General features: G+C 36.5%; 1 protein-coding gene across 2 annotated transcripts in view; it reads left to right on the top strand.

Moving 5' to 3' along the window:
• The window catches only part of KCNH8 (potassium voltage-gated channel subfamily H member 8), a 418,936-nt gene that overhangs the window by 333,869 nt on the left and 72,622 nt on the right, over window positions 1–12,445 (top strand). For both annotated transcript variants that reach the window (XM_043967854.1, XM_043967853.1), the window contains one exon: window positions 11,456–11,670. In XM_043967854.1, coding sequence (XP_043823789.1) covers window positions 11,456–11,670 — 215 coding nt within the window. The remainder of the gene's footprint in view (window positions 1–11,455; window positions 11,671–12,445) is intronic.

The raw sequence follows: 12,445 nt of genomic DNA, 5'->3' as shown, positions 1-12,445 counted from the left end.
GATTGATTAATTTCATGACTTGAAGACTAAGAAAAGGGCAATCTAGGAAGTACTACAGTTTCTCCCTGTTCAGAACACTCTTCCCATTTGATGAGTACTTGACTTTTTAATGTTTAATTGATTTGTTTTACATTACTGTCATTTCTCAATGCCATCCCATTCCCTAATGAAGCCTCTCTTCTAATAAGGAGGGCAGTTAAACCAAACAAACCAACACATTTTGTGTCCATCTGCATCTACCTGATTCCCACCTTCCTGCTAAAAGATAAATATGGGAATTTTTCATTGTTTTTGACATCCTTGGGGTAAACTCCCAGTCCTAGTGGCAACTAGTTAGTGCCATGGATAAAGCACTAACCTTGGAGGCAGGAAAACCTGAGTTGAAATCCTGCCTCAGACACTCCTACTAGCTATCTAACCTTAGACAAGTCACTTTATCTGTCTATGCTTCAATTTCTTCTTCTAGAAAATGAGGAGATTGTACTTAATGAACTTTAAGTTCCCTTCCAGTTCTAGATCTATGGTTCTAGGGAGACAAGGATACAAACAATTTAGTCTCCTTTATACTTTAGTTCCAAATTGTTTTCCATAATGGTTGGATGATTTCATAGCTCCACCCATAATATATTAGTGTCCCTGCCTCCTCAAAGCCCCTCCAACACTATGGTTTTACTTTGTATTTTTCTTATTATAAGTGATTATAATATTTCCAATAATAACAATCAACATATGATTGTTAACTTGCTTTTGTTTTTCTTCAAAAAACCATTTGTTTATATCTTTTTAACAATTTATCTGTTGTGTAAAGTGCCTGACTTTATCTTAATTTTTTGGTTTTTTGTTTGTTTTTTGTGGGGCAATGAGGGTTAAGTGACTTGCCCAGGGTCACACAGCTATTAAGTGTCAAGAGTCTGAGGTCGAATTTGAACTCAGGTCCTCCTGAATCCAGGGGCCGGCACTTTATCAACTGTACCACCTAGCTAAACCACCCCCCCCCCGACTTTATCTTCAGATAAGTAGCTATGCCATTTTTTCAGAAAGAAAGTCTGACTTTCTTAAATATACCCTTTCATATGATTTATGGCAATAGAGATTTGACCTGTAATTTCACTGGGTAGAGGGAATGTCCCTGTTGAGTACATTCCCTCTGCCAAAACATATAGGTACTTTTTCTTCAACTTTTAGTCTTAAGAGTGTCACTTGTGGATCCCAAGTGGTTAAGTGACTCCCCCAACATCACATAGAAAATAGTACATATCAGAAACAAGCTTTTATGTGATTAGTAGGAACCTCAAAACTGTCCACTCCATAGTCATTGTCATCGTTTACATTTCTATAGCACTTTAAGGTTTACAAAACATCTTCTTCTCAATGTCTCTCTACTGTAGTAAGTGCAAGCATTATTACCCCCATTTTAAAGATGAGAAAACTGAGGCTCAAAGAGCCTGAAATGACATTCCCAAGTTCTCACACCTACAATTCAAAGCCAGAACTCTCCCTTAGTTCTCCTGACTTTCAACACTATATACAATATAAATTAATGAGTGTTGTTGCTATTACAGGGTAGAAGTATTAGCAAACAGATGTCATGCCATAAATCGGCCCGAGCCACCGAGCTCTCTAATGCCTACCAGAAGGTGTCCCATAACCTGGGTTTATTGGAGCAGCATATGCTGAAATGGTTGACATGGATTGGTATGCCCTATATACTTTCATTTTATTACAAAGTAATGGTGTTTTCCTTATTTATTATATGATAGTTTCTTTTAAAAATAAAATGGGTGAATACTACAGACAAATGTACATGTTACAGATGGCATTTGACTGTTTAATGACAACCAAGCATAAGTTATAGATGGGGGACGGATGGCTCACAGATGCATCATTTTTACACATTTTACCCAGCAGACAATTTTCTAATTAGGAAATGGCAGAGAGTAATAGAATCACACAGAATGTTGGAGCTCAAAGGGGTTTTTGAGGATAACTGTGTGGCGAAAGGAGGGCTAGACTTAGAGTTAGGAGGGCTTAGCTTCAAATCCCATCTCAGACATTTACTAGCTGTGAGACACAAGAAAATTGCTTTATTTCTCTAGCTTTACTTTATACTAATAGAGCCTACCTCACAGTGAAATTAAACAATGTCAAGTAAAATAATTTATGAACAATAATGTATGTAGGGGCAGCTAAGTAGTGCAGTGGAAAAAGCACTGGCCCTGGATTCAGGAGAACCTGAGTTCAAATCTGGCCTCAGACACTTGACACTTACTGTGTGACCCTGGGCAAGTCACGTAACCCTCATTACCCACCCCACCCCACCCCCAAACAAAAACAGATTGACTAAAAGTCAATTTTTTTAAAAAAGAAAAGAACGTATGTAAACATCAGCTAGCATTATCTAGTCTACTCCCTTCACTCTACAGATGAGAAAACCGAAGCCCAAGAAAACATAATAACTTGTCCAATGTCATATGGCTAGTTCATGGCCAGTTAAAGGCTTCACTTGTATTTATGACTTGTGGCCCAGTGTTTCTTATAATGTAAGGGCAGGGGACTATGTTTCTTTTGTCTTTGTATCACTAGCATCTAGCATAGTGCCAAGAACAAAACAGGACCTGAATCAATACTTGTTGATTTGATTGATTTATTAAGGGGGAGAATATGACAGTTATACTGACTAGTTGCTGTACTCCTAAACTGATTACTTAGGACTAAACTGATCAGATCACCCTCTCCCCAAAGGAATTACAAATACTAGCTGCTTTATTATGAATGGTTGCTTTTATTTTATTGTAGAAATAGCACAGCACTATACATCTTCACTAAATTAATTGAACTATATTGAAATTGAACTATATGAGAATGATCTGGAAAGACACCACACCTATAGGGACATCTAACATTAGAAACTGAGGTAACATCTTTAATAAACACCTATTCATTTGAGTTCTGAGTGGAATTTGGGATCTCTCTTGCCATAGGATGATAGACTCTTAGATTTAAAATTAGGGCAATAGGATTCATCTATTGATGTGGCAGATAGAGCTCTGGAACTGGAGTCAGGAAGACAAGTTCAAATCTGGCCTTAGACATTTACTATCTGTGTGACTCTAGGCAAGTCATTGAATCCCTGTCTCAATTTTCTCAAATGTAAAATGGGGATAATAATAGCACCTAATTTTGAGGGGTTTTTTGATAAAATGAGATATTTTTTTTCATAAACATATTTTATTATTTTCCAGTTACATGTAGAGATAGTTTTCAATATTTGTTTTAATTAGATTTATAGTTTCAAATTTTTCTCCCTCTCTTCCTTCCCTCCCCCCTCCCCAAGACAGCAATCTGATATAGGTTATCTATGTACAATTATATTAAACAGATTTCTGCATTAGTCGGCTGTGAAAGAAGAATAAGAGCAAAAGGGAAAAACCTCAAAAAAGGCAAACAAAAAAGTAGAAATAGTCTGCACCTAGAATCCACAGTTCTTTTTTCTCGATTTGGACAGTATTTTCCATCATGAGTCCTTTGGAACTATCTTGGACCATTGTATTGCTGAGATGAGTCAAGTCTATCACAGTTGATCAACACACAATGTTGTTGATACTGTGTACAATGTTCTCCTAGTTCTACTCATCTCACTCAGCATTAGGTCATGTAAGTCCTTCCAGGTTTCTCTGAAATCTTCCTGCTCATAATTTTTTATAAAATGAGATAATATTGGGGCAGCAAGGTGGTTCAGTGGATAGAGCATTGGCCCTGGATTCAGGAGGACCTGAGTTAAAATCCGACTTCAGACACTTGACACTTACTAGCTATGTGACACTAGGCAAGTCACTTAACCCTCATTGCCCTGCAAAAAAAAATTAAATGAGATAATATTTTTAAAACTCTTTGAAAACCATAAAGTACTACATAAATACTGTTCTTTTTTATGATGGTGATGGTGGTAGTGGCAAGAATGATGTTAATTATTTTGCAGATAAGAGAACTCAAAAAAAGAAGAAGGGGGCAGCTAGGTGGTGCAGTATATAAAACACTGACCCTGGATTCAGGTGGACCTAAGTTCAAATCTGAACTCAGACACTTGACACTTACTAGCTATGTGATCCTGGGCAAGTCACTTAACCCTCATTGCCCCATCCCACCCCCCAAAAAAAGAAAGAAAAAGAAGAAAAGAGAGAACTCAACCCTATAGACTTTAAGTGACTTGCCAAAGTTCACAAGTCAATAAGTGACAGAGAGAGGATGTAAAACTTAGTGCTTTAACTCTAAATGCTATAGTCTTCCCATTGTGCTATAATGCTTCCATGAGCTATTTCTGCCCTACTAGAGATTCATCAATGCAACAAACATATATGGAGGGACTGCCTACTATGAAAAAGGCAACATAGTTATTGGTGAATCAAAGATTCATAATCTTATCTCTCAGAAGCTTATTGTCTGGAGAGAACTGATCTGATCCTGGAGGTAAAGAGAATCACTAGAGTTTATTGATTGATGAGAAAGGGGAATGGAGGAATGATGTGGTCAGACTCTAGGAAAATCAATTTGATGGCTAAATTGAGAATGGACTGGAGTGGGAAGAGACCAGAAGCAAGAAAAACAATCATTAGGCTATTTCAACAGTACAAATGTGAGAGGATAAGGGCCTATACCATGGTGGTAGCGGTGTAAGATGAGTGAAGGAGGTATACTATACATAAAAAGTAAACTGAAGAGGGAACAATCTTCTTCTATTTTAGGTATTCTTAGTTTATTTGCATGTGTTTTTGCCCTGTACTTTACAGAGAACAAGTTGGGGTTAAAATGTACAGACTTTCCCCTCCTTTTGCAGCAACCCTGGCAGGCAGAGGCACTTAAGGAACTTGGCTTAATGCTGACTGGGAGTGGCATATTTTGTTTTGTTTTTTATTTTAGATTTTTATTTTCCAAATTACATGTAAAAGCAAATTTTAGACATCAATTTAAAAAAAAAAAACCTTTGTGTCCTTAATTCTCTTCCTCCCTCCCCTCCCACCCCCACCCTAGGAACTCAAAAGATTCAACATAAATTATACATGAGTAGTCATGGCAAACAATTCTACATTATCTAGGTTGTGAGAGTAAATAGATTAAAAAAAAACTTCAGATTAAGGAATTGTCAAAAAATGTGTTTCAGTCTGTTTTCAGATACCATCAGTTCTTTCTCTGTAGATGGATTGAAATTTTCATAAGTTCTTCAGAGTTATATTGGATCATTGCCTTGCTGAAAATAACCACGTGCTTCCCAGCACATCATCTTACACTAATGCTGTTATTTTGAATACAGTACATTTCTCTCTGCTTCAGTTCATGTGGGTCTTTCTGGGTTTTTCTCATAGCATCCTGTTCATCATAATTTTTATATAGTACCTTGAACTTCACGGAGAATTTTCTTCACAATAGCCCAGCAGAGTAGGTACCATATGTTTTGACATTGTAGTCAATCATCGTAACTATTTCCCTCCATCCCATTCCCTTCCAATGATATTTATTCTATTGTCTATCTTATTTTGCCCTAATCGTCCTCAAAAGTGTTTTGCTACTGACTGCCCCCTTCCCCACTCTACCCTCCCTTCATTCACCCTTCCCTCCTTATCCTCTTCACTTTCTACTTTCCTGTAGGGTTAAATAGATTACTCTTCCCTATTGGATGTGTGTGTTATTCCCTCCTTGAGCCCTCTCTGATGAGGTTATGGCCTTTGAGCTAATTGTTTTCCAAATTTTTCTACCTCCCTCCCTCCTCAACGCTCCCTATGAAATCAAGCATTTCAGTATATATGTCATACATGTAGTGTTATGCCAAACATCTTCACCTTCCTCTAAAGTGTTTTGCTTTTTACAGCTCCCTCCCCCAAACTTCCCTGAGGGAACAATCTTCTAGAGAAGATGTGATGAAATGAGCACACTTGTGAATACAGAGGGGTTGGCTTTGGCAAGGTTGCTCTGTTGGTTCCTTATATGGAACCCCAGAATGCTAAAGTAGCAGAATCCCCGTAATTAGAGTTAGTAACAGCAACAAGCAACCAACTCCAAACTCTTTAGAGACAATGTGACCTTCTTACAATTTCAGAAAACCCTGAAAACAGTGATGTTTTAATATGATTTCTTTTGTCAATCAAAGTATCTAAATCCACTGTTCATTTGGACTTAGCATCCTGATGCAATCCAAAATAAGGGAAAAACCCAGCCATACATTATCTGCCACAAATATTTGTGAGCATCTTTATCCAAAGTGTCATTGATTTATTGGTCATTTTATCTTTTTCCTTCAAGCCATGAAGTAGGAGTTACTCCCTGGGGAGTAACAGAAACTTTTTGAAGAGTAACAGAAGGTCAGAAATGGAAGGGACCTCAGAATGGGAGGTGGGATCATGCCATTAAAAGAAACCTGGATTTGGACTTAGGGGATCTGGATTCAAATCCTTTCTCTGCTGCGTATTATCCGTGTGACCTCAGACAAGCTACTTAACCTGTCTAGAACTCAGTTGCTTCATCTGTAAAATGAGGGAGTTTGACAAAATGACCTTTAATTTAGCCTAATTTTTTTCTAGCTTAAATCATAGAATTTCAGATTTTAAAAGAACCTCAACAGCAATCTAATCCAACCCATGAATGAAGAGAACCCTCACTGTGCATACCCAACAAGGCGTTATCTAATCATTGTTTAAAGATCTCTAGTAACAAGAAACCCCCTACTCCAAAGTTTTCCCATTCTGCTTTCAGACAGCTTCATGGTGAAGGAATTTTTCCTTAAATCAAGTAGAAGTTTCCTTGGTTGCATCCAGGGCCAAGACAAATAAGTCTAAACAATTTTCCATGTGACAATCTTTTACATACTTAAAGAGGGTTAGCATGCCTCCTTTTGTGTGCCTGAGCACACCTAGTCAGCTCTTCACCAAATTAAATATCTCTGGATCCTTCCTGAATTTTCACATGAAAGGAACTTGAGGCCTGATCATCTTCCTCTAGGTAATTATTGTTCAGTAATTTTTTAGTCATTCCTGACTCTTTTTAGCCCCATTTGGTGTTTTCTTGGCAAAGATACTGGAGTAGTTTGCAATTCTCTTTTCCAGCTTATTTTACAGATGAGGAATTGAGGCAGGCAGAGTTAAGTGACTTTCCCAAGGACTCACCCAGTAAGTGTCTGAGACCAGATTTGAACTCAGGAAGAGAAGTCATTATGGCTCCAAGTCCAGAATTCTATCCACTGGACCATGTAGCTACCCTCCCAAATCAATCTAATTTCTTTATCCCCCAGCTCACAGTTTCTCAAACTTTTCTATAAGAATGGGATAAAATACCTTCTCAGTCACTTTGCAAAAAAATCCTAGATATTCACAGAATTCCCTAATCGGAAAGTTTAATAACCCAATCTAAAGAACAAATAAAGTTAGTCTACCATTGTCTGTTTTTGATAGAGCCATGAAGGCAATTTGTGGTTAACACTTTCTCTGTTACAATTTTTTTTTGAGAAATTCAAGTCAGTTTCACTGATCTATATTTTCCAGATTCTATTCTCTTTCCTATTTGGAAAAGTAGAACATCTGCCCTTTTCCAGTTCCATCATATTCCTTCCAATGTCACTGACAGTGGCTCAGTCATCACATCTGTATTTTCAGGACTAGCCACTGTTGTTCATCTGGACCTAGTGACTTGAACTCATCAGTGCCAGCAAGGTACTTTCCTATTTATCCATCCTTATCTTCATTTTCAAATCCCTATTAGGCATTCTGTTTACTTTGATATGTCAACTCTCTCTGCAACCTTAACCATACCACTTAACCTTGACTCTTAGGCCCTCTGTCTTCAAACTGAATGGAAGACAGCTTAAATAGGATTTAGGATTCAAAGGAACATTAATTGTCAAGAAGATACTGAGGCCCAGGGAGGAGGAGTGACTTTTCCAAAGTTATATGGGTAATAAGGATCAGAGCTAAGACTGAGAGCTAGAAACTTTGACTCCATATCTAATACTCTTTCCCAGTATAGCCCTAGTATGTCTCTGTGTACTGCAACAATTTATGGTCATTGGCAAATAATTGTGAAACTGGATAAGTTTAGTAAAACAGATTCCATATTTATTAACTACCTAGTATATTCAGAGCACTTTTCCAGGAAGTGTGTATACAATGATTAAAACTGGTGGTGTCTATTCTCATGATGCCTATAACTTTGTAGGGAGCTATGGTAAATCCTAAATATCAGTATACAAGTCTGCATATACATGTATCAATGCAATTAATTAATTAATAACCATTTATTAAACATGTACTATGTTCTAGGAGCTAGGGACTCAAATTCAAAAGCAAAACAGTGTGTGTCCCCAAGGAGCTTATATTTTTTATAATAAACATTTTTATTTAAAGTTTTGGGTTCCAAATTCTATCCCTCCTTCCCTCCCTCCACTCCCCAATTGCTAAGGCAGTAAGCATTCAGATATAGGTTATACATGTGCAATTATGTAAACCATGACCATATTAGTCATTTTTATAAGAAAACAAATTTTTTAAATGAAAAAAATAAAGTAAAAATTAGCAAGCCTCAGTCTGTGTTCAATTAATATCAATTCTTTCTTTGGAGGTGGATAGTATCCTTCATAATCATCCTTTGGAATTGTCTTGGATTATTGTATTGCTGAGAATAGTGTCATTCACAGTTCCTCATCAAACAATATTGTCTCTGTGCACAATATCTTCCTGTTTCTACCCACTTCACTATACTTCAGTTCATAAAAGTCTTTCAAGGCCTTTCTGAAATCATCCTGCTTGTCATTTCTTATAACAATAACACAATAATATTCCATTACAATCATATGCCACAGCTTGTTCAACCATTCATTCCCCAATTGATGGGCATTCCTTTGATTTCCAATTCTTAGCCATCACAAAAAGAGATGCTATAAATATTTTGTAAAAATAGGTCTTTTTTTTCTCTTTTTGGGGGTATGTCTTTGTGATATAAACCTAGCAGTGGTACTGCTGGATCAAAGGATATGAATAGTTTTATACCCCTTTGGGCATGGTTCTAAATTGCTCTCAAAAATGGTTGGATCAGTTCACAACTCCACCAACAGTGGATTAGCAGTCCCTACAACATCCAACATTTTCCTTTTTTGTTATATTTGCCACTCATAGGTGTGAGGTGGTGCCTCAGACTTGTTTTAATTTGCATTTCTCTGGTCAATAGTGATTTAGAGCAATTTTAAATATGACTATATATAGCTTTGATTTCTTTGTCTGAAAACTGCCTGTTCACATCCTATGACCATTTATCAATTGGGGAATGACTTGTATTTTTATAAATTTGACTCCATTCTCTATATATTTGAAAAAAATGGGGCTTTTATCAGTGATACTTGTTGCAAAAATTCTTTGCCAGTTTTCTACTTTTCTTATAATTTTGGTTACATTGGTTTTGCTTGTGCAAAAGCTTTTTAACTTTATATAATCAAAATTATCTATTTTACATTTTGTAATGCTCTCTATATCTTCTTTGGCCCTAAATACTTCCCCAACTATGAATCTCACAGATAAACTATTCCATGCTGTCTTAATTAAGCTTACATCCTTTTTTTAAAGTGGGGCAATGAGGGTTAAGTGACTTGCCCAGGGTCACACAGCTTGTAAGTGTCAAGTGTCAGAGGCTGGATTTGAACTCAGGTACTTCTGAATCCAGAGCCGGTGCTTTATCCACTGTGCCACCTAGCTGCCCTGCTTACATTCTTAAAGAGAAAAATTGCACAAGGTGGCCAGGTAAAGAGATATTAGTCTGGGATATCACAAAAAAATTAAGTGAAACAAGAGGGAAATCCATTGATACACTCTTTCCAGAGGAAATGATGGTGTTTATTTCATTACAAATCTTAACGCAAGACTGAAATGTAGCAACTAGTGACATATATGAGCAATAGTAAGATAGAAAATGGCCAGGGTGAGGAGAATGATGCATTAGCCCAAAGAATTCAGAACCACAAAATAAAAAGTAACTAATGATTGAAAGGAATAAAGTACTATATAAATTCTTGAAAGGAAAGCTCATTACCAATTGGAGTTAGAATCCTGGGTGAGTATTAACAATTATAATACCATACTGCCACCTTACAGTAAGGTCATACACTTCTCTGAGAACTCAGTGAATTTTACTAGAACTATCTCATTAGTCTTTAAGGAGGTCAGATCTTCCAGACAAGTGAGATAGATATGTTGTTGGAAGATGCATAAGCGATTTCAGGACATCATTTGGAGATCATTTTGAAAATTAGCAGCTCAGTTCTCTAGGCTTGAAAAGATCAATAAAACTCTTAAGCTGAAGTAAGAATCAAGGACCAGTTATCCATAGTTTAACTGCTTTTCAGGAGGGGTTATGTACATTGCTTTTCTCTTGTTGTTTGCTTTGCTGTATCTTCATACAAATATTTTTATGTTTTTCTGAATTCTTTATATTCATTTCTTTTTATGTTTTTTCTTTCTTTTTTTGATAATAAGCATGTTTCTTTAAAGTTTTGAATTCCAAATTCTAGCCCTCCTTCACTCCTTCCCCTCCCCATTCCCTGAAGCTGTAATATTGATCATTTCTTATGGCATATTTTCTTATGGCATCATATATCTTGGGCCACAATTTGTTCAGTTATTTTCTTATTAATTAATACCCAATATATTTCCAGGTTTTTGTCACCACAAAAGTACTTCCACGAATATTTTGGAATATATATTTTCTTTTTGTCTTTTTCCTCCCTGGGGTACCTGCCCCATGGAGGCCTTTCTATGTAAAAGCATAGGGAAAATAAAGCATCAGTCCTGGATTCAGGAGGACCTGAGTTCAAATCCATGCTCAGACACTTGACACTTGAACACTTATTAACTGTATGACCCTGGGCAAGTCACTTAACCCTCATTGCCCCACAAAAAAATAAAATAAAATAAAAGCATAGAGACAATTTAGTTTCTGTCATCATTCCAAATTATTTTCTAGAATCATTGAACCAATTTAAAGCTCTAGCAACAGTCTATTAATGTGCCTTACTTCCGACAACCTCTCCAACATTGACTATTTCTCTTTTATCATCTTTCAATATTTCGAATATTTGTGAGATGAAACCTCAGAGCTTTAATTTGCATTAATTAAATCATAATAATTTGAAGCTTTTTTCGATTCATTACATGATGGTTTACAAGACGTTTTCTATAAACTCTTTGTTCATATTCTTTGACCAAGTGACTCTCAGGACTTCTTAATAAACCCTGTCAGGACCATGGCTAGATCCCTGACCTTTTTGTTTCTTCTATACTGTGTTTTTATGTACTAGGGAGAGAAAACCTTACTCGTTAATGTTCAGAATGATTCCCGGGAATTGAAGGTTGATAGTTCAAAGTCTGAGTTTTCTCTAAGATTGTTTTTATCTCTCTGCTTTTTTTTTTCCTTTCATGTGTTTTAGGGAAAGGCGATTTAATTGGAGCAAACCTCTCAATTAAAGACCAAGTTATTAAAACGAATGCAGATGTGAAGGCACTCACCTACTGTGATCTCCAATGCATTATCCTCAAAGGACTCTTTGAAGTGTTAGACCTTTACCCAGAATATGCTCACAAATTTGTTGAAGATATTCAGCATGATCTCACATACAACCTTCGTGAAGGTCATGAGAGCGATGTAAGTATTTTCATAAATCTACAATTCTCATTAACATCAGGCATCTGATAAGAGTGCCTGGTTTCATTTATCACCAGAAAGGCAGATGTGGGGACTCCTCTTCAAATAACCACTAATTACATTGGAGGGAAGGATTTAGTCACTATTTAAGTGATTAAATAATTTGCCAGGCATAGTGACTGTAGTTTCTTCTTTGCCTTCTACAAAAATATTCTTTACAGTTGATGTCTGTCAACTTCTTGTTCTTTCTTCTGTTTTTATGTTCTGGTATATAAAAGGACTTGCAGCCTTCTCCTCCCCAAGACATTTAACCAGTGATATAGGAATGTGTGACTTCTACAAAATTAGAAATACCCATAGTAAATTATGCTGTTGGTCTCCAACATGTTCATCATCATACCATCTTGAAATGGATGGTCCTCAAAATATGTGTGTGTTCATTTTAAACAATGGCCACTAACTAATAAGAATAGATTGGTAGAGATGATAAAGAGATATAACTACTACTAATAATACAGCTTTTATATAATTCATTAAGGTTTTCACTACACTATTACAAATATTTCATTTTATCTTCACAATAATCCTGTGAGGCAGGTGTTATTATTGTTGCCAGTGTATAGGTGAGAGGATATACGGAGGTCAGATGATTTGTCTAGGGACATAAAGCTGGTGAGTGTCTGAGAAAAGATTAAAACTCAGGTCTTCACCCTGGGCAAGTCACTTAACCCCAATTGCCTCACCAAAAAAAAAGAAAAGAAAAAGAAAATTCAGG

This window comes from Dromiciops gliroides, chromosome 5 (genome assembly GCF_019393635.1).
Source record: "Dromiciops gliroides isolate mDroGli1 chromosome 5, mDroGli1.pri, whole genome shotgun sequence".
Classification (NCBI taxonomy): Eukaryota; Metazoa; Chordata; class Mammalia; order Microbiotheria; family Microbiotheriidae; genus Dromiciops; species Dromiciops gliroides.
This window is presented reverse-complemented; position numbering and strand designations above follow the sequence as displayed.